General features: G+C 38.0%; 1 protein-coding gene across 2 annotated transcripts in view; it reads left to right on the forward strand.

The window, feature by feature from the left end:
- LOC306854523 (exocyst complex component 3-like protein 2) overlaps window positions 1-26266 on the forward strand; it is a 35943-nt gene that overhangs the window by 3989 nt on the left and 5688 nt on the right. Inside the window, exons 1-11 of one of the 2 annotated variants that reach the window (XM_079392641.1) lie at window positions 757-900; window positions 6070-6552; window positions 12043-12251; window positions 19926-20580; window positions 21820-21934; window positions 22375-22485; window positions 22999-23099; window positions 24633-24746; window positions 24828-24963; window positions 25412-25534; window positions 25921-26076. In XM_079392641.1, the coding sequence (XP_079248767.1) occupies window positions 6092-6552; window positions 12043-12251; window positions 19926-20580; window positions 21820-21934; window positions 22375-22485; window positions 22999-23099; window positions 24633-24746; window positions 24828-24963; window positions 25412-25534; window positions 25921-26076 (2181 nt within the window). In that variant the 5' untranslated portion in view covers window positions 757-900; window positions 6070-6091. Of the gene's footprint in view, window positions 1-756; window positions 901-6069; window positions 6553-12042; window positions 12252-19925; window positions 20581-21819; window positions 21935-22374; window positions 22486-22998; window positions 23100-24632; window positions 24747-24827; window positions 24964-25411; window positions 25535-25920; window positions 26077-26266 lie in introns of those variants that run through there. The other variant, XM_079392642.1, reaches the window with a different exon arrangement.

The following is a 26266-nucleotide window of genomic DNA, read 5'->3' on the forward strand; positions in this document are numbered from 1 at the left end:
TAAAACAAGTGTTTGGAGAAGCTCACACTCCTCCAACATGCTTAGTTTCTTTTATTCAGGTCTTGTTCAATTGCTATGTGCCCTCCATGACGCACTCCAGGGCCAATTCTATTGTTCATACATAACTATACGCATTTGTCTGACTTCCCCTTGACACGTGTGCTGCCTGATTCTTTTGTAAAATATAAAAATGTTAATTGGGGGGGATTCAAGAGCTGTGAGGTCACAGATCAGTTTTAATGGCCCTTGGTCCATTAAATTAACCACATATTCATTTAAATAACTTTTTTTAAATTAAGTATATCCTGAATGCAAAAATACTAATGATTTCCAACCATTAAACACACACACACACACACACACACAAACACACACACACACACACACACACACACACACTAAATCAATGATGGCGTAAAAATGACGACATAGTTGAGGCAGACACTGGTGAAATCTTTTTGGAGAACAACCTTTTGAATGTTCTTAAATTATTTTTAAATCAACAACAACAATAATAATAATAATTATTATTATTATTATTATTATTGTTGTTGTTTTTACATGTTTAACATAAAAAATGTGTTTCTAAAGTGTTTTAATTAATAATTTAATTTGAATATTTTGTTTTGTTTTATTTTGTTTTATTTTAAACAATTTGCGGTTTACTTGTTTTTTTTTTTTTTTTTTGGTTTACTTGCTCTTGTGTGCTTGCAGTTTTAGTCCAGCCCACGAATAAAAAGTAAAAGTCCTGTCAGCACAGCTCCATATATCATTTGCTCTGAACGGTGGTTTACGCTGCTGCTGTGGGTGAAGTTCCTCGATTCGAATTAATATCTTATTATTTCATTCAAATATTTTTACTTCTGGTTCTTGACATGAAGACCGATCGACATGGACTCTGTAAGTTTTTTCTCCCCTTTAGTTATTATTAAGTGCTAAACTTTAATTAGCTCTCGTGAAATTTGTTACCATCATGTTAAACTCTGTGAAGACTTTACCTGCTGTAATAGCCTGACTGTAACTGCCGTTTTTATTGTTTACAACTCTGGATTTGATCAGAACTGTGTTAAATGAATGAAATATGTATTTTATTACAATGTTGATTATTTCTTTGAAATTAAGAGAATTAAAGGGGGAAAGGGAGGGTAAAGCTTATAAATATAGCCTATTACAAAATACAATATTTGATTTTAACTTGGATGTTTTTTTTACTATTATTTTGAGGGAAGCTAACACGCCTCATATGAACTAAACTGAATACAATGTCAGCAGTTAGTAATGTCCTCTCTATCCTTCTATCTAATCCTCCTTTAAGAATCTTTTTTGCAGCCTCATCACATGATAATGCAAAAAAATTGTTCTAAACTAGCTGACTTAATACTTTTCTCTTCCTGCTTAAGTAAAATGTTTATCCTTCCCGTTTAAAAAAGAAGAAAGAGTCCATCCTCATTCACAGTAAATCTCATAAGGTCATCTAACACTGTTCTCCTGGTGTACAGTTAAAGATTTACTCCCAAGAGAAAGATAACATGTCCTGGAAAAGCACAAGCCTTTATAGCAGGGCATATTCCAATGTCAAGATGGACGACTAAGATTTGCTAATGTTGCTTACGTCAAAACAAGTAACCTGACCTTGTGGTACCCATATAATGCTGTGCTTGTTTGAGTTCATCTGTAATATGGTGGTGATGAATGATGGCATGAGGAACGCTTTTAACACTTCCATCCTTAATCACTTTTATGGCTTCAATGACACGCATATCTATCTATCTATCTATCTATCTATCTATCTATCTATCTATCTATCTATCTATCTATCTATCTATCTATCTATCTATCTATCTATCTATCTGTAATATTGCACAATATATTTCTTACTCTCAACCAGATCTTTTATTTTATTTTTTTTCTTTCTATTAAAACACTTATAATCCGTTCTCTAAATTTTACTGGACCTGTTTGAGATCATGTGCTTGCATTACCCCATGACTTGAGGAGCACTGAAACTTCACCTTGGGGAAAGTCATTGGGAGGTTGACTTTGGCTCTCTCCAACATTGCAGTGCTTTTCCTTTAACCAGAGCCTGAAACCCAAAGCTAAACCAGAAGCAGTGCAGTCCGTCTGTCACATATTAAGACAAGTCCTCCCTTCGTTTGAGTGTAACTCACTGCCCATCCCTGCTTAGAGACAGGATGAATGTAGACTTTGAACCGTACTGGCACTGCAGTCTGTGGTTCCTTAATTTTGAAATGGTAGATGCAGATGAGGAGGATTATGGTGTGAACAGAGTGAGACTAAGCTTAGATTTCACAAGATTTTGGTATGTTGGCATCCTCCAGAAACCATCTTTGACACTAATCTAAAAGTACAAACAAGAATATTGTTTTTCCAGGAAAAAAAAATCTGTAAAAATGTAAAAACCCCTTAATTTGCTACATACAGTGAAAAACTAGCCCCTGGTTTCACAAACAAGGTTTAAACCTAGTCCTAGACTAAAATGTAAGTCTAAGCTGTTTCAACTGAAATAAACTTGCACTGACTGATCTTAAAATATATCAGTGCATTTGGTTTGTCTCAAGATGCACCCCAGTAATGTTTTTTTTCTAAGCATGTTTATAAAATTACTTAACTGTCCTAATTGAATTATGGCCTAATCCTGGTTTAGTCTAAGACCTGTCTGTGAAACCAGGCCTAAATGGGTTAAAGCTTAAGTTCAACCATTTTTAACCAGCATTATTACAGTGTCTGTAGTATAAGTAAATATTTTTTTTATTATTCTTCCGTCTGTTAAAGTCTCCAAACAGGCCATCTGGTAGACTTTTTACAGCTTTAGAATTTTTGTGAAAACCACAGATCATACTTCTGCATTTTTTTGTATCCCTGCTCATGGATAGGCTGATGAAGCCCAATGCATTGGCATTTAAGTTTTCCTACCTTTTTTCACCACAGCCCCTTTTCTCTGTTTCTACTGCATAGACAGCTGATTTTTATTAAAACCCCATATTGTCAGTGGTCTCTAATTGATGATTTTAGCCAGTAAAATGACTGCATTCTGTAATTTAATAATTTTTACAATTACAAATACAATTATTTAATAATTAAAAATATTTTTTTTCTGTAATGTACATTGGAGTGTTTTGTGTTACATTATTTATTTAGTTAATGTTCATAGCAGTATTTTATATTTAATATTTTGTCTTTGTCTGTTGTAAAAATATACAGGCACCATTATGCCATCCCGTAATACACAAATGCCAATTTAACTACATATTTTTTCAGTGACATGTAGATTACTTGTCTGATTTCTCCTTGAATTTATCCGGTTATCCATTTATTAGAGAATGCCACTGCCATTGGCTGTAATGCGGGGGACCTGTCCCTTTTGTCCCCTACCTGTATGAGACAGGAAGAGGAGTTGGTCTGGGAAAGCGGTAGCATGGCTTTTATATCTCACCCAATGATCTAACCCGACGTTCCATATTGGCTCCACTGTAAGGTTTATAATTAGATCTGGAATTTCAGTGGGAATGTTGAGAGAGAGGATGATTTGCAATGGAACTTCAGTTGCGTGAGACATTTCAGTCACATTTTTTCTTATTAACTTATTAACTTAACTTGTTAATCTCCTGTTAAACAGTTTAAGCATAAATGAACACTGTTGTTAAGCAGTTGCGTAACTTATGTTCTCCTCCTCATTCACTCCATTTGCTATGTAAATTTCCTTCTTGTCTAATAATTAAATCCTACTGGTGATTCAATGATCAAGTGACAAGTCAGGTTAAAAAATGAAACACCTCCCATCATTACTAACCTCATGCCATTCCAAAACCGTAAGACTTTCTTTCTTCTGTAAAACACGTTTCAGTGTTTTTCTGTGCATACAATGAAAGTCAATGTTGTTTCCCCACTGATTATTATTATATCGACAATAACAATTGAAAAACATTCTGTGAAATATCTTGTCGGACACTTTCAGTATGTGCATGGCCTTACACACGTCTTCCAGTGTAAATGATCATGAAAGAATAAGCCCTGAATGGTAGGTGACCCATATGGAAAAATCATGCAGACATAATTATTTAAAAAAGGTAGGAAGCCACAAACAATAGACCCTCTCTAGGAATTTAAAGCTCGTTGGCTGTTACACACTGAAAATGTCTCCAAGCTACTTTATGGAATATGACTTTGATCTCAGAAACATGTCGGTAATATAATTTCTTTTTTGTTTACTGAGCTATTGTTAAAAAAGCAGAATGTAGTTTTTATTGCGAGGAAGCCAGGTAGACGGTTGTTAACCCAAAGCTAATTATTTATTAAGGATTGGCCCCCCTCGTATACGCACACACATACACAAATTAGCAAACCGGAAGTGATTCGGTGCTGTTCTTTTGTCACCAGCCATAAATATCCAAGAGGGCTATTCTAGCCATGAAGCCTTTGAAAGAGGCAAACATGTTTTCTTGAAATAGACTCGGTTCATCAAGTTGAAGCCTCCTTTTGTTTATTTACACAAGATTTCATATGTTCAGGCGTAACACTGGGTTGTGTCATGTCAGATATAATTTTGGGTTGCTTGTCCTAGTCAGAATAAGTTTGTTCTCATTCTCAGGGCTGTATGTGTTATTTTTTGTCCATTTGAGTATAATAAAATATTTTGTTACGCTTGTAATGTAGGCAGGCCCAACATCAAAAGTTCTCTTCAAGATTAACTAAAGGGTGTGCTTCTGATTCTACCCATCATAAAATCAGTAATCTTTCATATAAAACTGTCAGATGTGTTATCTCTGTTGTGTAATACTGTTTGCTGTGCTGATGTTATGTTGATATTGAGTTGATGTGCATCAGTAAAATTAAATGGGGCTTAGCGGTACATGTGTCATACGACAAAGAAAAGTCTAGTTTAAAACAGATAAAATAAGAAGAGTCTTATGCTCACCTAGACTGCATTTATTTGATCAAAAATACAGGAAAAATTGTAATATGCTTAAATATTATAATTTAAAATAACCGGTTTCTATTAGAATGAGTTTTTCTATTAGAATATATTTTAAAATGTATTTATTCCTTTGATAGCAAAGCTGAATTTCATTACTCCAGTCTTCAGTGTCACATCATCCTTCAGAAATCATTCTAATATGCTGATTTGGTGCTGAAAAAATTCTTATTAATATTAATGTTGAAAAAAAATTCTGCTTAATATTAATAACTGCTTAATATTTTTGTGGAAGCCATGATCCTTTTTATTAGTATTTTTTGATGAATAGAGACTTCATTCATTAATTTGCCAATTTAACATCTAGTTCATTTAAAACAAAAACATTTGTCTTTACTGATCTTTCTTGTTTTGTGACAATTTTATTGCATTCCTGCTGCATAGAGAAGTATGGATATCAAAGAAGCCCGTTTCCACCACAGAATAAAAAAAAAATTAAAAAAAGGTATTTGCGACTTTTTATCTCACATTTTTCTCAGAATTGTGTGAGATAAACTTGCAATTGCAAGAAAAAAATTGCGAGTTTATTGCGAGTTTCTTTTTTTCTCTCAATTGCGAGTTTTTAATGCCTCTTTTAATTTTTATTCATTGGCCGAAACACTGAAGTATTAATTTCTTTAAAAAAAAAAACTGTGATCCAAAACTTTTGAACAGTAGTGTACTATATATATTCCAATCCATGTAAAGCCATACTTAATGCATACTGTAAGTATTAAGTAAATGTGGCAAACAACTTTACTGTATTTTAAATAAATTATTAGATAATATGCAATTTACCCACACAATATCAGACACAATTGAAATCTATTGTTTCACAAGATCTGCTTTCTTGATTTCTATGTGCACCGTACTATGTAATTTCAGCCGTGTTGTAAACTGGAAAGAACCAAGGAAGTTGAAGGAATTTCATAAAAAGTGAAAGCTCATAGCAGCATCATGGATAAATACCATTGTACTGGCCCGTGTGGCAGTAATTTCCTGTTTGTATTAGCAGAGTCAGAGTGCATCTGTAATGGCTTACTCAGTTCATACTGGCAGTGAAAGATATGCCTTTAATTGTTTTATCTCTCTTCCAGTATATATCCTCCCAGCGCAACCATGCCAGTCCTTAAGAACCTCCCGTCTCGGCTGAAGGGAGGCAGGTTTAGCGTGGATTTGTCGACTACACGTAGCGAGTTCATTCTCAGAAAAATGAGTCTTAACCTCAATCCATTTGAGGAGCCTGGCTCAGATGAGGACTGGCCCAGAAGCAACGGAGGCTCACTTCTGGATGGGCGTGTGCCTCGGGACAGAAACCCGTTTGAGGATGAGGAAGATGAAAATGAGGCTAATGAGGTGCGGCGTGGAGGATCAGGGAAGGGAGGCTCCATCAAAGGCACCCTGGAACGCATGAAAGGGGTCTCTCCCCTCAAGACCTTAGGAAAACTGGGCAAGAACTTGCGCATGTCTGGCAGGAGCAAGGGAAAAGACGCCCCCTCCCCACAGGGCTCTATAGGTTCAGCCTCACCCATGCAGAGGAAGAAGAAGGGCAGACGGAGTTCAGAAGGGAGCTTGCTACGGTATGGCTTCCATTTCCTTCCAATGATTCCTTAACCGTTGATTAATGAGTTAATTACTTCAAGGTGTGTCTATAAAAACTTTTATCAAGTGGCATAAATGCAAGTCGTATAAATGCAGAATATGCATTCTGTATTTATAGAGTACATAAACATTTTTAAATGGTACGATAAACAATATTTGATTTTCATGCAAAAAGTTTCTTAAGATTTTTTCATAAATTGTTTTTTAAACTTTTCAAAAGTTTCTTGAATAACATATATACAGTGTGACCGTACTGAACACCACTGTATGTGTGTGTGTGACAAGGGCAATGCATTAAAACCGTTCAGTTTAATCACCGTTCTATATTAAAGCGATGCTTTAATTGATGCGTGCGCACACACACACACACACACCACTCACACACAGAGATTGGAGATCACTCTTTGCAAAAAGTAACATTCAGAAGCTCATAAACTTCTTGTCAGTGCTGCCACGTGACTTTTATTAATCGATGCTGAATCGCTACATTATATTTCTCAGCAATGAGGGGGTAAAATCGCTGTTTTTAAGTAAATAAACTCAAGCTTCATTGTTTGTAGAGAGACAGACTCTGCGTTTCATTCGGAAGGGCTCATCCCTATGCCCTAATCCCTTCAAAGGGTTTACCCTCCGGAGTGAGAGCTTCGAAGAGTTGAAGGGTGTAGGGCACCAAACAACTGTTTCTTGAAGTGCCCTTCTGCATCATTATGCGGAGGCACCGTCATCATGCAAAGAATCAACTCAAAGGATCACGGGGGCCCGAAGTGTCCATCAGTTGTAGCCTCGAATGAAATTCCGAAGGGCCCTTTGAAGTGGCTAATTTTGAGCACTTCGGTTTGGAACGATACTTCAATATGGCGGCCATGATTGTTTTCACTCCGAAGTGCCCTTCGGAGGGTGATATAGCCCGTTTGGAATGCACCGACAGATGCAGACAATTCACACATCTCTCTCTCTATCTCTCTCTCTCTCTCACTCTCAAAATGGCCATAATTTACGGTGGCCGAGAGAGCTCAACGCGCTGCAACTTCAGAAAACATATGCAAATAGAAAAAGCACCAGCAAATCGAGAAAAATCTTCATAAATTTTTACAGCAGGTGGTGCAAATGCTCACAACACAACCAAATAAAGAATTGTATTTGCAGCGCGTTTCTTTGTTTGATTGTGTTGTGAGCATTTGCAGCGTGTCTGTTGTCAAATTGACGAAGTTGTTTTCTTAATTTGCAGGTGTTTTTCTATTTGCAGCGCGTTGAGCTCTCTCGGCCACCGTACATATTTGAGAAAAAAATATTCAAGTAGTGTTTAACAGTGGAATTAATGGTGAAAACCTGTACATTACCTATGATTCTGTAGAGAAATCCCCAACAATAAGGGAATCTAAGCAAGCAAATTGCACCAAACTAAATTTTTAGTGCCCGCCAACTCCCATAGCACTGCAAATTACATTTTCCTACACTCTCAAACTACTTGAGTATTTATGAATATGTATATATGGATATTTTGCAATAAATGTGAAATATTTATTCTGCATATATAGTCAACATCTTTTAAGTAATACTTTTATATTCCTCCATCTTTTCTCAAGTTAATCTCTTTCCCTCATTGAACCAGTTAAGCAGTGACAAAGGAGACGTCCTTCAGGAACAAGGATAAGAAACACTGCTTTAGATGAAGTTTTGTACTGTTGAACTTGTGTCAAAAAACGTGTGTGATGTTCATATGGCAGTATGAGCTGTGAACTCTTCTTCTCTCAGATCCACTGAAAATCTCTATTACAAGCAACATCATGCCATCCAAATAAAGTAGGCCACCTTGGGTCATTATCCACAATCACACCACAGTTCTCTGCTCAATATACATTTTGGCTCTTCAAATTCACTTTTACATGGTGTTTGCATATAAATGTATAACTGTAGCAGTGTGTGGACACAACCACCATACAATGATAAAAATCCATTCACTCCTTTTTTAATCCCCTAAAGTCCTAAACAGTCTCAATTATCAAGCTGTTTTTATTTTCTGATCAGTATGATGTTATTTTGCTTAGGCCCCGCCCACAACCGCTGAAGTACTGTCCAATATTAGCATATTTTCGCCCTCAGGCAGTTGTACGAAGTCCATCATTTTCTCCACGCTCTAACAGCTTTAGCAACAACATCTTGTAAGCATTGCATGTGTTTTGTAGTTTTGTGATGTAGAAGAACATAAGAATCTTAATTTTCTCCTGACATCAGAGCCACTGAGGACGTAGTGCATTAGTTTTGTTTTTAATTGTAATGCACCACCGAATACACCTAAATTTGCTTATGTCTGCACAAATAATTTTACTCCAGACTGCTTTCTGAAAAAGGGACAATTCAAGGCAGGTTTTGTTAAAAAGTTCAAACTCAAGGATAGATCAGTATCCATTGTTCGTGATCCAGCTGCACCTCCATAAGAAGTAAGTCTGACACTTTATATTTTTTATGATTATTTGCAAATCGCCTTTGCTCCTCCACGGAAGAAAGGGGCGGGTGAGCAGAGCTCATGAGCATTTAAAGGGACATGCCCCAAAATAAGTCGCTGTGAACAGAGCAAGGGTGTTGTTTTACACAACTACTGAGGAATTTTAACCAAAGTATGTTGCAACTTGTGGAAGATGGGCATCCAATGTCCCCTTTGAAGCACAGCGACCACAAAATCAGACTTATGGTCATGGCACACTGAGTCCCAAATTTTCGCACATTAAAAAATAAATACAACCTCACAACCTCCGAAACTTTCGTCTGTCATAAAAAATTTTGGATCAGGTTCGATTTTCTGCGTTTTCGCATCCGTAGCATGTATTTTGATAGGAAAGGATGAGGAATATGGAAAAACGCACACGAAAAATTTCAGACTCAGTGTGTAATGACCTTTACTTTCAGATCATTTTAAATGAGATTACATACATATTTACAACAAGAAATATTTTATTAGCTATGATACTGTTTTTGAAATCAAATCTTTGCATAGCTATGACAGGAAACACTGGAATCTAACAATGCCTTGGAAAAAAAACATCTTAATCTTTAAACATCGTTAATCTTTAAAAAAATTAAGCATAGCTATACATAAACCCATATGGGAAATAAAAGCGTTATCGAATAAGCATGTTCTAAACTCCTGAAACATTGGTGTTTCATATTTTAGAGCAGTCACTGCAATTTATGAAAGAAATCAATTAAATCTGGGAGTGTGTGTGAAAAAAAGCAGATGTAACCCCCTTTGTAATCCTTAACATTTTCATAAGTAACTGTAATTTAACATTTTGTCTCAGAAACTGTAACTGATTACAATTACTTTTATTTTGTCAATTTTAATTACGTAATTCCGTTAAATGTACCTAGTTACTTTCCAACACTGCATAATAATCAGTTCAGTATGATTTCTCAACCAGAGGTCATCAACCTAGAGCCATCCACCCATTTCCATCAATGTCATTCAGACCAATCCAGACTGAAGTACCCCCAAACATATTCTTAAAGTCCTGAGCAGATTAAACAATTACACTTACATTTATATCATAAACCGACAACAGACATATTTAATCTGACCATCTCTCATTTAGCCGCTAAACAATATAAACACACATACAACTAAAATCTTGTTTCTCTCTGTTGTTTATGATAATTAGATATTTTCCTCTCTCCATACAGTATCCTCTGCTTTCATTCAAGTTCTTCGACTCACTAGACATGTAGTAAAAATTCAAGTGATAGTAATTCCATCCATCTGTAAACACAACCAGCTCAGCTGTTAGCTTTTTATTCCCATTTACACTCATCTGTCTGTGACTTATGACATATAGTATACTTATTAATTGTGTACACTGAAAGATACTGAGACCACAACCCAACTCCATCATGTTTTAAAAATATCTGCTGTATCCACCTCATTTTTGAATGTTCAATATGGAAAAGAATAAAAATAACAAAGTGCAGTAAACAGTAAAGCAATTTGCGACCAGTTTGTTTATGATTACACAAATAAATATGTATAACAATACATAGAAATAATAATGGTAAGAAATACCGGTTTGTAATATCAAGCAGCATAAAGAGCTGTTTTGTGCAGCTAAAAAAATAATTGGAAGCAGATGACACCAGAGACCGGACACATTTAGCTTACAAATACATTCATAAGGTGGATAGCAAATAACAGCATAGGCCAAAGAATCTTTACCAAGAATAAGAAGCTGTTCTCTCTCATTGGTCAGGTTTATGTTCTTGAGTATTAGCTGATCTTTCTCATTGGTCAGGTTTTCATTCTTGAATAAAACTGTTGTATTTCTTGAGTGAGTATGACACACGGACTGCAGTCAGCAGAAGAACACACAGCAGCTGCTCTGTAGATTCTAATCTTCACACAATCACCCCTGAAGCATGAAAACTGAGTGAATTATTAATCTCAGTACCTGTACATTCAGATGATTTGCCTTGCATTGAGTCTTTAACTTCACCTCTTATAACATCATTTGCATAGATATTATCAGTACTTTTCCCATCTTCTCTGTCCATCTTGTGTTCCTCATCTGTCTATGTGGCCAGTGTTTGTACAGAAAGGAACTGCAACTCACTGCAGAAGATTTCTTTCTCCTACAGTGTGGATTTGGTTCATTTGAATGGGATTTAAATGCATGAATTAAGACATAAGAACACAGTCAGTTTGTCCATTATTCCAATACTGTTTTGCTTCAATTCACGGTTTGTAATGTTGTGATTCACTTTGCAGCTGGTTGGTTCATGACTTATAACTTCTTAAAAACACTTATAACTCCTTATTTGTTTTAAAATCCCCATGGGAATAATGGATTGAGAAAAAGGCAGCTGAAAAGTGGACGGCCCAGCACTAAGATGAGAAATATTTTTTATTCAGTTTTAGTTTTATTTAATTTGAGTTATTTTAGTACTTCATACTATATGGATATGAAATAATATATATATTGAATTATTTTTATATATATGTATATGTGTGTGGCTGTACATACACATGTAGTTGTTTTTTGGTGTTTAGCTTAGTGTTATGTTAGAAGCATTATTATACTCATACCTTTTGTTGTTTTCATATTTTGAATTGTTTTTAGCTTATTTTGTTTGTTTCCATTTAAATGTTTAGTATTGAAATGTTGTATGCATTTGTCAATTTTATTTAATTTCTTTATTAAATGTGTATATAGTATTTAAAGAGTTTTGACTTTTAGTTACTTTTTCTTATTTGTAAGTCGCTTTGGATAAAAGTGTTTGCTAAATGACTAAAAGTAAAGTAAAGTAAAAGAAAAGAAACAGAGTGAGATAATCTGTTTAGGACTAATAACTTTTTTGTGGTGATTTATTGCAAATAGGAGGTAGGAGTGTTTGTAAAATGATTTTTGCAGTTCCATTTGTTGCCACTACCAGAATAGACACACTCAGCACGCTTCTCCTCATCAACGTTCCTCTTTCTACAGAATGGCCGGAAAGGGTAAAGAGAGCTTGACCAATGGTGACCTGTGCTCAGAAACTGATGCTGACTCCACCAGTCGCCGACTCTCATTCCTGAAGATGGTGGGCAAGGGCAAAATGAAGAGGGAGTCCATGCAGGACTACTCATCTCAGGGGCCTGAGGAGGAGCCGGTGGAGGAGGTGCCTGAGGTCAAACCCAGGGAGCCACTTTCAGGTAATCAGTTAACTGATTATGAAGCTGTGCATTTGTAGAGTAACTATTCAGCAACTCATAGAATCATGTTCTTCACAGTACATAAAAATAAGTAAACACACATTGGCAGTTTAACTATTAAAACAGTTGTTTTGTAATTGTAGTGCAGCATTTAGTATTTAGTACTTCTAGAAAATATACAAGCAGTCTTAATAGACTGTGATGGCATTAAACATGGAATTATTTGCAAATTAATTCAACTATTATTTGCAAATTAATTCAACTATGAATGTACAATCTTTAATGCTTGTTCCTAAACTTTTGACCACAGCTGTATTGTACCAGAGTTTGATTGTGCATGGTACATGCAAGGCAGGAATTTGCACATGATTGCATGCTCAGGTTTCAGGCTTTTTACTGCAAGACAAGGAGAGATAAGGTTCAAAACCAGCAACAACTTGCAGGCTCTGTTGGTTAAAGAATATTGGCATTGAAGCATGGTAGTGAAGGATGAGATCAGGAACATCAAGCTAGCAATGCCTAGCGTCACAGGCCTGGACTGTTTTGCAAACATATCTACAAGTGTTAGCGGTTGCTTGTGCATTTGTTAAACAGTCAACAGAGTTCATTGTGTGCTCAGCCTAGCAGAATTTAGTTTCAGCCCTGCTCTTACATAATTACACACTCATTTTAAGCAAGACTCTGATTAACAGGTTCATGTGTGTTTGATTAGAGTTGGAACACAATTTTACAGGAAGATTGATAATCGTGGAACATGCCTGTCAGAGCAGCATGCATTTTATCTGATTTTCAAGACTTTTTTGTCATTTTCACCATATGGGCTATAGGGGGCTGTCAAATTTAAACCGTCAATCTCTTCTCCTTGTCTAATTGATGCATGGAACATGATAAAAGGGGAATCTGAGCAAAGGGGAACTGAATGTGCCCCCACAGTGTCATGTTTGGTCATGTCTTTGCTTTGTTTCAGCAGGGGGGGACAGGGTTAGTGATTCTTGCTGCTTTGCATGTCCCAGCTGACACAGCAAAAAATCACTTTTTATTTGTGTATTTAGCCACATTATGTTGACGGGAAACCTTCTGGTGGCCTCCTGCAACAGTCATGTTGGTTTCCAAGTCAGCAACTCGCAGCTGAAGAGACCACCAGACACTTTATGATTTATCTGTTATTTGGGTGAAGAGCATTTTTGTTCACACATTGATCAGATGCCAATGGTGAATGCTTTTTTTCTTAGTTTAGTCTGTTTTTGTGGTTTCTTAAGTATTACAGAAAAGATATTGTGTATGAGCTTAAAAAATAGGCCTACTTCCCATTTATTTTGCAGACATAAGTGTTGTGACAAAAGAAAGCATTGCTCCATCCACCCAGCTGTTCTCAAGTGTTCCCAAATTCCTGAGTGAATGATAATCAAATCTTTAATTATTTAATTCACAGAGAGCCTTTTTTGAAGAATGTTATCAAACATATTCACAACGATGCATTAAAAGAATACATGGGGCATAGGAAAGATTAAATGAGGAAGTAATGCTTCAGATAATGTGTAAGGCCACGCATGCCTCGGTCACTACACAATATGCAAGAAAATCCAAAAAACGAAGCAAAGAACAAGACGTGAATGCTATTTGTGGAAGGGGTTTCAACTGTCAACTTCTGCTAAACCAGATCAGATTTCACTTGAGTAGGATTTGTCAAAACCTTCTCAATGCCTTTACTTCCTATGTCATTGTTTTACCAGTTTTAGACTATAGCACAACTTATAATTGATATAATTATTTATATAAACTAATTTTAATACCAAATAAATGTTTTTTTAACAACAATACCATCCTTTCCATGATGTCACAACAATATGAAAAATTGTGAAAAATGAAAAATATGAAAAATGAAAAATACTAAGCATGTTGTAACTAAACCTCATTGATGCTTTGCTGTAAGTTCAGAGAGCAAGGTCTACGTTGCATTCGTTTGGCTGGTATCTCTCAGGACTGAAAGCTTTTAGTCGTCTTTGGGATTGGCAGAGTATAAGATGACATGACTGAATTGATGAAGAAGCCTAATAAAAGGGCGTTTACCCCTCATCCTAGTGAATGATTTCCAGACCTTGCCAAATTACAAGCCGCAACCTCCAACCATAAACCATAACTACTGCTGAGAACCATTCTGTCATGGCCGCTATGGAATCAGTATCTAAGTGGAATGTTTGCAATCAATACGTTCCCATTTATGATAGCAAATATTCCTGCATGCCAACTGGCAGAGTCACTTGTGAAAGGAATAGCCAACACTTCCACCTTATCCAGCTATTGTCCAACATTTGGCAGGAGGATTTTTTTCATGCATGTCAAATAAACCAACATGCATTAAGCGAGGGCAGGGTAGCACTTAGAGTAAGGTGGAGTTCGCGTTTTCCAAAGGGTCCAATTTAGGATTGTTCTGTTGATGTTGGCCATGTCCAAATAAATTAAGAAGGGAGTGGGACCATTCTGTCCTGAGAGGGGCTCATGTCATCACTTTGCATCCTGACCTAAAGGTCTCCAGAGGCAGGCGAGGCCAGTTGTCACTTGGAAGCCTCACTGGGCCTGGACATTGAAACTAAATTTTAGCATGTGGAATTCCTTCAGGACGGGCTCAGTATTGCTCAACCCATCTGCACCACTAAGGCAGAGGCAGGAAATACAATCGTCCTCCACTTATTAAATATTTCACTTCTGGGGAAAATATGTCTACTCTGCACATGCTGAGCATTAAATAAGGGAAGTAAATAAATGAGAACAGGAGTTTCTGTGGGCTGCTATTCCTCATGTTCTTCAGTTTCCCCTGCCCCGACTTGACAGGAGGGTGATTTTGACTCTGAAACACAGAGGGTTAATGGAAAATGGTCCTGAACCTGTGCCACGACAAAGAACAGATCGTATTCCATTACATTCCTAGAATCCAGGCTAATCTTTTCCTTGTAACGGCTGATTGGTCGTTGGTTGTGCAGGTGTGTTGGAGCTATGTTAGCGGATATCTTGCTTAGTCAGATTTTTCAGTCGAGTTGCATGTCAGCCCCCACCCTTTTAAATCCTTAGCCAAAAGCAAACAGTGTTATGTCCTCTTGGAAGTTGTGGTGGGGGTATATGTGTAGCATATGTGCCATACATGCCCTTAAAAGGCAACACTTTTGTCCCTGTGGTTTTCATTAAGGAAGGGTGGTGACATGTCCATGCTTAAGTCAAGCATGCTCCACACCATGAATTTAGTGCGTGAGACTCTGTGGAAACAAAGAACTAGTGTTGTCCTTTGCACAGCTCAGCGCAGTTACTGGCAAAAAGACTGTGGGATAAAACCATTTAAACTACATGGCTTTTAACATCTGGATCATTGATTTTCCAATATTAAATTCTATCATTTTATTTATATATATATATATATATATATATAGGGCACTTTGGGCCCCTTAGTACCAATTGAGCATCGTTTAAAGGGCACACATAAGTATATATAATGTAACGCACACTCACACACACAACCTTGTTTTACAACCAAAAACTTTGAAAAAGTCTTAAAATTTAAGGGTTTTTTGAGGCGTACAAACAGATAGATATCTGTACTAGTGTAGACAAACGGTTTATTACCCGGAATGCAATTACCTGTTGAATTTCTTTGAATTGCAATTCATTAAATTCCAATTCCTGTTATTCCCGTTCCTATTCAAAATCCTGTGGGGCATGGCGAATATTTTTCAAATTCTCATTCATCAATTAAAATGTTTTTTTTAATTCTTCCTCGCAGACTGAAGCTTGCAGGGTTAACCTTTTCTCCCTTCATGTATGAATGTCATCAATCGGGTCTCAAAGTCATTGAAATGATACAGCGACATGTTGTTCTTGGGTGGAGGAATTTTCACATGGATGAGTTGCAGAGGAAGTGAATTTTTAACAGGCAGCACATAAATTTTTCCACCTTGTCCCCCGTCTGCGTTAGCGATAACCCTGGCGGTATTGTATTTTATATTTAGATCTCCTTCCAATGGACTGGCACACTCGGGCTGTTATTACGCGAGACGCTTGAGAAGGGTGTGGGGTCTGTTGTGGCATTACAGGACAGTTCATCCTCGATAAGGATAGGGACAGATGAATCAGGCGCCAACACCCCCGCATCCTTCCCTCTAAGAAAAGGTCAGGAAGTCACAGGAAATAAATGGGCAACTCAGCACCGCAATGAGCCTCTTACTGTCCATTCAGTGTTCTGAGGAGAAATTCAATAGCGGGGATAATTATTGCACAGCTGATTTGTGACAGATGTATCATGAAAATGTCAGAAAGAAAGCTTAATAGAAGAAATGAACAGAAGAGTAGAAGTACATTACATATGTATCATTTATTAAAATTGTATACATTGGAGGCCAAGAGTTTAGAATAATTAAGAGATTTAAATGTTTTGAAAGAAGTGCTTTATGCGCACAGCTTTAAGGCTACCTTTATTTGAAAAAGAAATACAGTAAAAAATATTGTGAAATATTAAAATTTATGAACAACTGTTATTTTAATTCTATTTGAATATATTTAAAAATTTTATTTACTCCTGTGATAGCAAAGGTGACTTTTTAGCAGCCATTACTACAATCTTCAGTATCACATAACCCTTTAGAAATCATTCTAATATGCTGATTTTTTGCTGCTTAATATTTTTGTGGAAACCATGATACATAGATACCATGATACTTGTGATCAATTTAATGAATAGAAATATTATTTAATTTTTCTAATCGTTCTTACTGTCAGGGTTATGGACCTGTTTTGTGTCTTTATGCCTTCCCCTTGACCGAGTTTCTCCTTCATGTTAATTTTTCCTTGGTTTCACCTGTGTGTAATCTATTATCTCTTTTTCCGTGTACTTAAGCCCTGTGTCTTTCCTTGTCCAGCATTGAACGTCTTCCCCTCATCCTATGTGTGAGTCTTGCCTGTTCCGTGTATACTCCAGTATTTGGATTAATAAAGACTGTTGAATGTTACCCCCTTCGTCTCTGCGCTCCTTTATCACCACCACAATAGGCGAAGCATGACAGAATACCCCACCCAAAACAGTAAACGGCGCCCCTTCCCCCCCGTTTTGTTTCCTCTTTTTTTTTGAAAGTCTTTTTATTTTCCCTTGTTTTTTTCTTCCCGCTGCATGGAAGTCACCGCTCGTTTCTCCGCCCTAGCCCACAGAGATTTCCCCTTCGTGGAGTATGCGTGGGTGTTCTGCGGGACCGCCACAAGTACAGCACTGGACGATGCCATGCTCAACTCTCTGTTCTGGATTGGGGCCAATTACTATCGCCCCGTGGACCTCCCAGACACCACAGGACTGAGCTGGATGGAAGGGATCCTCCGGTGTCTGGAGAGTGTCCAGCCCCGATCCAGAACCAGCCCTCCGTCAAGTCCGTCAGCCGTTCCCCAGTCAAGCCCACCATCCGGCTGTCATATTCACCCCTAATAAAATGAGGAGGACGGGGAGAAAAAGACTGTTCGCAGCCCTCATCCTCGCCCCTGAGTCCGCTCCAGTGTCGGCTCCAGCCCCTGAGTCTGCTCCAGTCCCCAGCTCCAGCCCAGAGCGGGCTTCAGTCCCTGAATCCAGCTCAGAGAGGGCTCCAGTGCCCGCACCTCCTGAGCTTCCCCCAGACTCCCTCCAGGTATTTAAAGACCTGATTTTGCCCAATAAATTTTTTTTGGGGGGGCCATATATCCGTGGTCATAGTGGCTGCTGTGTCATGGCCTCCTGAGCTCCCTGCTCCGCCATGGCTCTATGGACTCCCTGCTCCACCATGGCTCTATGGACTCCCTGCTCCGCCATGGTCCCCTGAGCTCCCTGCTCCACCATGGCTCCCTGAACTGCCTGCTCAGCCATGGCTCTATGGACTCCCTGCTCCGCCATGGCTCAATGGACTCCCTGCTCCACCATGGCTCCCTGGACTGCCTGCTCAGCCATGGCTCAATGGACTCCCTGTTCCGCCATGGCTCAAGGGACTCCCTGCTCCACCATGGCTCCCTGGACTGCCTGCTCAGCCATGGCTCTATGGACTCCCTGCTCCGCCATGGCTCAATGGACTCCCTGCTCCGCCATGGTCCCCTGAGCTCCCTGCTCTGCCATGGCTCCCTGGACTGCCTGCTCAGCCATGGCTCAATGGACTCCCTGTTCCGCCATGGCTCAATGGACTCCCTGCTCCGCCATGGCTCAAGGGACTGCCTGCACCACCATGGCTCAAGGGACTGCCTGCTCCACCATGGCTCAATGGACTCCCTGCTCTGCCATGGCTCCCTGGACGGCCTGCTCCGCCGTGGCTCCCTGGACTCCCTGCTCCGCCATGACTCAATGGACTCCCTGCTCCGCCAAGGCTCAATGGACTCCCTGTTCCGCCCTGGAGGCCTTCCTTGTCTCAGTCCTGCACCAGCCTCCGTGACACTTACCCTGTAGTGTATATTTCTTGAGCACCAAATTAGCATTTTAGAATGATTTTTGAAGAATCGTTTAACACTGAAGACTGGAGTAATGATGCTGTTTATGACCATCACAGGAATAATTTACATTTTAAAAATATAGTCAAATAGAAAACAGCTATTTTATATTGCAATAATATTTCACAAAATAACTGTTTTTAACATGTTTTTGAACAAATACTTAATTATTCCAAACTTTCGGTCACCAGTGTATATACAGCATATATTGTATGCTTATTTAATATGTATGTAATTAATGATTGAATACTTGAAGCTTGTCAAAATCTATCACTAGTAAGCAGACCAATTTGTTAGCCCAAGTAAATGTGTTCATCCCAAAGGAAAGGACTGGAAATTATGAAGAATGGGTGTGAGCGCTGACCTCAATGAGAGCCTGTCTGCTTCATCAAAGATTTCTTTGGAATGTCAAAAAGTGCTGCTACATGTAAGAAACACAAGTGAGATCATTATAAACTATAGCCAGCAGAGTGCATTGGCAGTGCTTTTGACCATCTGGAAGATATATTGTATTTATGTTTTAGGTTTTAATGGCATGAAATCTACTAATGGGGGAATTCTGAAGAACTTTATTGAATGGCCAAAATACTGTTCCTATATTCATCCATCTTCTCCAGTGGTTCTCAGACCCACATTGTCATTCTCAGACCCACAACTATATTCGATTGCTCCATGGCTTTTCAAGTTCTCATGATTTATTGGACAATGAAATTTCTTTTTTTTTCCCTCACAATTTCTACACAATAAAATATTTTAGAGCTTGGCATATTTAGAAATACATATATGCATTATAAAAATGTCTATTGGTTGATTTTTAGTTGTTTTGGCTTATTTTAATGGTAGTTTGCTGAGTCCCCCTAGTGGGCCCCTACTCCCTGGTTAAGAACTACTGCTTTAGAAATAACTAATTAACATATATTGAATCATAAAGTGCAAGTTCAGACTATTTTTTTTTTTTGCTCTTTCAGTTTATATTCCATATATAATTAAACCCACAAGTCTTTTCATATGAAGGGCAACCTGTAACAATTTTAGTGTACTTTATAACTGTGTTTTTATATTCTTTATTCTTTACTAATTTAAAATGAAGGTGAAGATATTTTACAAGTAATTTTCCGTGACTAAACAATGAAAGAATGAAGTATTCAGTCTCTGCTGTGTGACTAATGCATAAACGCTTTATCTCTGTTTTGTCAGTACTGGAGATCCTGCAGTTGGTAACAAAAAGAGATTTGTTTTTGGCTGACACTCACATTCTGGAGCTGGAGCAGGAGTGTAGGGAGGCCGAATCCCCAACAGCAGGGGGCACTGAGGATTTCAGCAGCCCCAGCAACAAAGACAGCAGTCGGCGCAAAGCCAAAGATGTGGAGCTGCTGTACGAGGCCCTGCAGAAAGAGCTGTGGGATGTGGTGAGGGAGTCTCTGCGTAGCCCCACTGCCGGGCCCAACCTGGGCCTAGTGGTGCAGGTGCTTCAGCAGGAGGAGCAAGCCGATCGGGATTGGGCCCAGAGTGAAGGAGCCGCTCCGGGAGGCCCGCGGCCGAGGGAGTTCAAGAAACGCTGGAGGGAGGCGGTGGTCGAGTTGGCAGATGCAAACTTAACCCAGCGTGAAGAAACACAGGCGGGTGAGCTTGCGGCCTACCTGGATAAGCTAAGAGTGCGTATGGTAGAGGACCTCGGAGCGGCTCGGCGTAACGTGGTGTCTGTATATCCTGTGGAATATGACTCCTTCCAAGTGTACACACAGAGCTACCATCAGGCTGTTACCCGACGTCTCCAGGCTATCACTAATGGAGATCTGCAGATCACTGATATATACTCTTTGCTAGACTGGCTCTACAACATTTACAATAGGTAAACACCAGCAGTTTGACTAGGATCGTTCACTCAAAACAGTGTGATTCCAAACCTGTATGAGAACATTTTCCCATAAAAGAAAACAAACAGTGACCACAGGTTGTCAAGTTCCAAAAAGTACTTTAAAAGTGGTCCATATGAAGTCTTCTGAAGACATAGTCAAATATTATGTGACAGGTTTGAGTAAACAGCAAATTTTAATTTTGTATGTGTACAAATTACATTTGAGGGTTAAAAATGTGTGATTGGCAACTAATTTCAGGTTGTTCTTCATATAAACCTACGGTATGACTTCAGAAGAGCATATTTAATCATATGGATTAATTTTATGGTGTTTTTGTCATGTTTTAAAGCTTGATATACGTGAAGAAAAACAGAATGAAAATATCTCAATCTTCTGTTTGGTGTTGAAGTGAAGTTAGAATGAGTGAATAGATTTTTACAGATAATTTATTTTTTTTCATTTAGAGGAAAAGTTTGGGGTCCATTTTTTTTTTTTTTAAAGAAATGAATACTTTACTCAGCAAGGATGCATTACATTGATCAGAAGCGACAGTAATGACATTTATAATGTTCCAAAAGATTTCTATTTCAAATAAATGTTATTTTGAACTTTATATTCATCGAAGAATCCTGAAAAATGTTTTACAGTTTTCAAAAAATATTAAGCAGCTGTTTTCAACACTGATAATAGTAAGAAACGTTTCTTGAGCATCAAATCAGCATATTAGAATAATTTCTGAATGATCATGTGACACTGGCGATTGGAATAATGGCAGCTGAAAATTCAGCTTTGCATCAGAGGAATAAATTACATTTTAAAATGTAAAAATGTTTAAATTGTAATAATATTTCGCAATATTACTGTTTAATTGTATTTTTTATGAAATGCAGCCTTCATGAGCAATGAGCATAAGAGATTACTTTTTTTTTTTTTTTTTTATCTTATCAACCCCAAAGTTTTGAACAATATAAAAAGTAAATCTGGTGACAATGTACATTAGCGATGGCCTGTTTTGTAGTTTGTATTGTTAAGTATTACTGGCTGTATCCAGTCGGCAAGCCACATATAGCGACAGCAAACCTAAAACAGATTGTTATAAATAGCTTCTGGTTGATATGAGAGGTGAAAGCCACTCTTGTACCTTCCCATTCCTGTTCCTTCATAATTTAATGTTTCCTTATGAGTGAAGTCCAGACTCAGTTTGTGATTTGCTCTTCCTGTTGTTGCTGCAGAGATGTCCTTGGAACAGTCACCATAACAACACCCATTAACCTCTCGCAGCTCGGCCCACTGCTGCCAGCGGAGACGGTGGAAAAACTCGAGCTTGACTGCCTCAACTCAGTCAGGGTAAGAACCGAAATGACCAGTCTTCGTCCCCAAGTATCTTCTAGCATTTACTGTGTATCTTGAACAACGGCACATCCTGTCCACCCAAAGAGATGGCCGGTCATTGCAACCTGCACGGTCAATTAGAGTGCGGCATTTCAGGGTCAACGCGCGGTTTTCCTGTCTACAATGAGCACTACACAATAGGCGTCAGTTTGACAACATATTTTTCCCCTTCACTCATTAAGCAACATCAATGTGTGGTCTTTTAATAATCCATAAGCCCATCCTGAAAATAGTGACATTAGTCTAATACTTTATGTCATGAATGTGTTAATGGAGTGACTGTTTCCTTATGGATGCTGTCGTTTCATACATACCCAATACAGGCCCCAATATGGCCGCCCCCTCTCACAGCAAGGACACTTTTAATGAGTGTGTTGAAATGTTGTGTTTTCCAGGGGAAAGTGACCAATGAGCTGTCTCAGGTTTTGGAGGAGGAGGAAAAGAGATGGCTGGACACCCTGAACATCGAGGAGTATCAGTTACCTCTGGCTCACACTGTTATTCAGGTCAGCGCAGGGACCATTTATGCTCATCTATATAAAATAGGATATTGTTCTTGACATATGGTGTCAGAGCATGTGATATCACATGTTACTTTAATCCATTTTCTCAGTATTGATTTTGTGTATAATGGCCCACTGTTCCTAGCCGTCTGCAATATTTGCAGCAGGTTTTAGACACTGGATCTGTTGTTAGAACAAAATGCAAGACATGCCGAATGGCATCCATGCACCTCTGTGTAACAAGAAAATCGTCTCCTAGCTGGAACCAAAATAAACAAGCATTTCCCATTGTGAGCATGTTTCCATTACAGCACATTGTTTTTGCAGGCTATGTATTGCACCCTAGTGGTCATGAATTATAGTAAGCAAATTAGAAAATAGTCACCTAATTTGTTTGGTGAAGTAGCATTGAGCAAGATATTTCAAGACTTAATTGAGGAATTTTAAAAAAGATTGTAATTCAATTAGTGTTTATTGGTGTGTAAATAGCATATTTCTTATATTTTTTTATTATAGAGGCTACAAGAAGACCTTGAGAGATCTGCAGCTGTAAACAGAGATTTGGGTTCACGGGTTGCTCAATGCAGTCTCAACGGACTGGCAGATTTCCTGTACAGGTGAGAAAGTAATACTTGAAATGTGACATTCATGACCATTCAAATGTTTGGAGTCAGAAATGAATAATTTTATTCAGCAAGGATGCATTAAATTGATCAAAAGTGACCAAAAAAAAAAAAAGTTGAGCCAACTTAAAATTTTAATGCAATCAGCTTCAGCAGATTTTTGAGTTTTCTCACCTTTTTTTTTTACAGTGTACTTTTACAATGTTACAAATACATTTTTATTTCAAATACATACTGAATTTTTTATTCATCAAAGAAAAAATATTACAGTTTCCACAAAATGTTAGCATTTATTAGCAAATATTTAGCAGCACAACTGTTTTCAACATTGATAATAATAGAAATGTTTCTTAAGGAGCAAATCAGCATATTAGAATGATTTCTGAAGGATCATGTGAAGACTGGAGTAATGATGCTGAAAATTCAGCTTTGCCATCACAGAAATAAATAGCATTTAAAGGGGACCTATTATGCCCCTTTTTACAAGATATAAAATAAATCTCGGATGTCCCCAGAGCGTATATGTGAAGTTTTAGCTCAATATACCCCACAGATAAATTTTTTATAGATTGTTAAAGTTGCCACTTTTAGGCCAAACGCGCTGATTTGAGTGTGTTGCTTTAAATTCAAATGAGCTGTTGCTCCCTGAGAAGAGGGCGGAGCTTCAAGAGCTCCAGCTCCGCATTAGCAGTGCTAGCCTTTGCAAATAAACATTCCACTATTAGTACAAGCCTGTTATCTTTACAGAAAACCACTCGGTTTCAAAGTCAGTCATCTGATGATATTGTGCATAATAAATTCACGTTTATGAATTACACAGACGGGGAGCACGGTGGGATAAAAATAACAACATTGCTGGTCTCATGCTATCACAAACTTTATAAGTCCCACTTCTGATTATGAGCTCGACAACTGCAAACGATCGACTCACTTGCTTTCATACGCAACTTTTAACTACTACATTCCTATTCATGATCATTCTGGTAGCACTTGAAGGCAGCGTCAGTGAAAACACACTTTTTCCCCTCAGTGACGTGAACAGAGGAGAATCTGAAACACTCGTTTGGAGAGACTGTTTATGATTTATTGGTTTTATTAAAAAATGAGCTAGGCTGATATTATTCAAAGATCATACTATCCTTATCAATAGTGACATTAAAACACATTTTAAGCTGAATATTAAGAAATATGCATTGTGCACAAGTATTACTCCAAATAAATTTTAATTATTATTTTTATATCAGTACGTCTTGAGCGATATATAAGTAAATATGTTAATAGATTTCAACTATACTTAGTATGAAATAAATGTATTTTAAATATATAACTTTTTTACTAGGGATAATAGTTCACAATCTTACTGTATTACTATATATTGGACTTTATATGGGGTTCCAAGTTAGGAGCCCAAATTATAACCCATGAATGACTAACCCTTGTTAATGTCCTAAATGCTTACAAATTGCTTATTTGTTAGATGAGCATACTAACTACATGCCATCATTAAATGCATTGTTTCTGCTGCAGTTTTCAGAGAAAGGTGGAGATGTTCCATGAGATGCTCGTAAACAGCTGTGAGGTAAATGAAGACGGTTATATCGCTAAAACCATCGCTCTTGTCAACTGCTGTCCAACGTTTAGGTAGGCTTCCTCAAAATCCTTTATTTCTATGATGTTTTTTAATTATTTTAGTGCTTTTATAATATAAGCTGCTGTGTTTAGGAGCTTTGTGGAGCGTTGCGGCCAGTGTGACCCCTCAACCAGCGAGGACTCGATTCGTAGAGCCAACACAGCTCTGGACAGGATAGTCTGCTTGAGTGTGCGAGTGCTAAACGACAGACTTTTTGAACATATCAGGGTGAGGCTGCCACAGATCACCCCACACTTCCTCACATAGACATGCAGGCACGCACATATTTTTCAATACCTTATATTCGTCAAGAATATAAAGAATATCTTATCAGCATTTCCCCTATGGGCTGTTCTCAAGGATGTTGTTTTGCATAGCTACTCTGGCTCTGAGACACTAAAATAGGAGCACTATGTGAAAAACACTAGTGAATTAGATATTTTTGGCCTGACGCCAAACAGTGTTTGCTGTACAGATTGGCATTACCAGCTCTCATGGGCCACATAGTTTCGCTGCATCCTTTTTTCCAAGATGGGGGTCGAACAGGAAGTTAGCCGCACTCTCTTGACTCTAAATATGAAAGCCCTCACATCCTGGTGAAGGCAAATATAGTACATTCCAATGTGTACTGTGTATGTCATTTCTAATCAAGATCGTTCTGTCTCATTTCATGTAGCACTTGTTTGATAAGCTGATTAAACGAAAATGGCTGAGCAACACTGAGCCTTTGGAGCAAATTGAGACGCTCATAAAAGAGCACTTCAAGAAGTTTCGCAGGATGGACAATCCACCTTATGAGGTAAATTAAGACATCAATAACATTCATTTCCTCCGTCAATCTGCAAATTTATCATAAATGATTCTTAAAAACATGTATTTTTACTGCTTTGTCAAGTATGCTTTAATTCATTAATTGTTGTATCTACACAGCCCTTGTATTGTATTGGTTCATCACAAATATTTTTATACAATTACTGCTCAAATCTATATAGCTCTCTCAACTTTTTCTTTTTTACATAAAAAAAATTTCAGCTCAAATCAGTTGTATGTCTAATTGTCGATTTAGCTCAGCCAGTCATTATCCCAAAATAAACCACTTCAGGGTAAAATAAGATTTATCTGTTTCATGTATGATTAAGTTGGGTTTTTTATGAGAAAAGCCTCTTATTTACTGTGTTCTCTTAGGTCCTGGTGGTGGAGGTGCACCGGCGTGTGATGACTGAATATGTGCGGGCCATCATGAGGGGCAGAATCATCTGCACATCTCTCAAAATGAGGAAGAGAATGGCTGGACGCCTTCGCGACGAAGGAAAGCACCTAAAAACACTATTCAAAGAGCTGGTGAGTCACTTACAGCATCTGAAAGATCAAAGTAAAAGGTTTTCATTTCTCCTGCTAACCTGGGGTGCGTTTTCCAAAAGCATCGATAGCATTGATAACTATTGGTAACGATAAAACTTGTGGCAGTAGTTGCTTTTTGTGAAACGCACCCCTGTTCTGTTAAAAAAAAATCTGTTTTTATATTTATATT

This window comes from Barbus barbus (genome assembly GCF_936440315.1).
Source record: "Barbus barbus genome assembly, chromosome: 34".
Taxonomy (NCBI): Eukaryota; Metazoa; Chordata; class Actinopteri; order Cypriniformes; family Cyprinidae; genus Barbus; species Barbus barbus.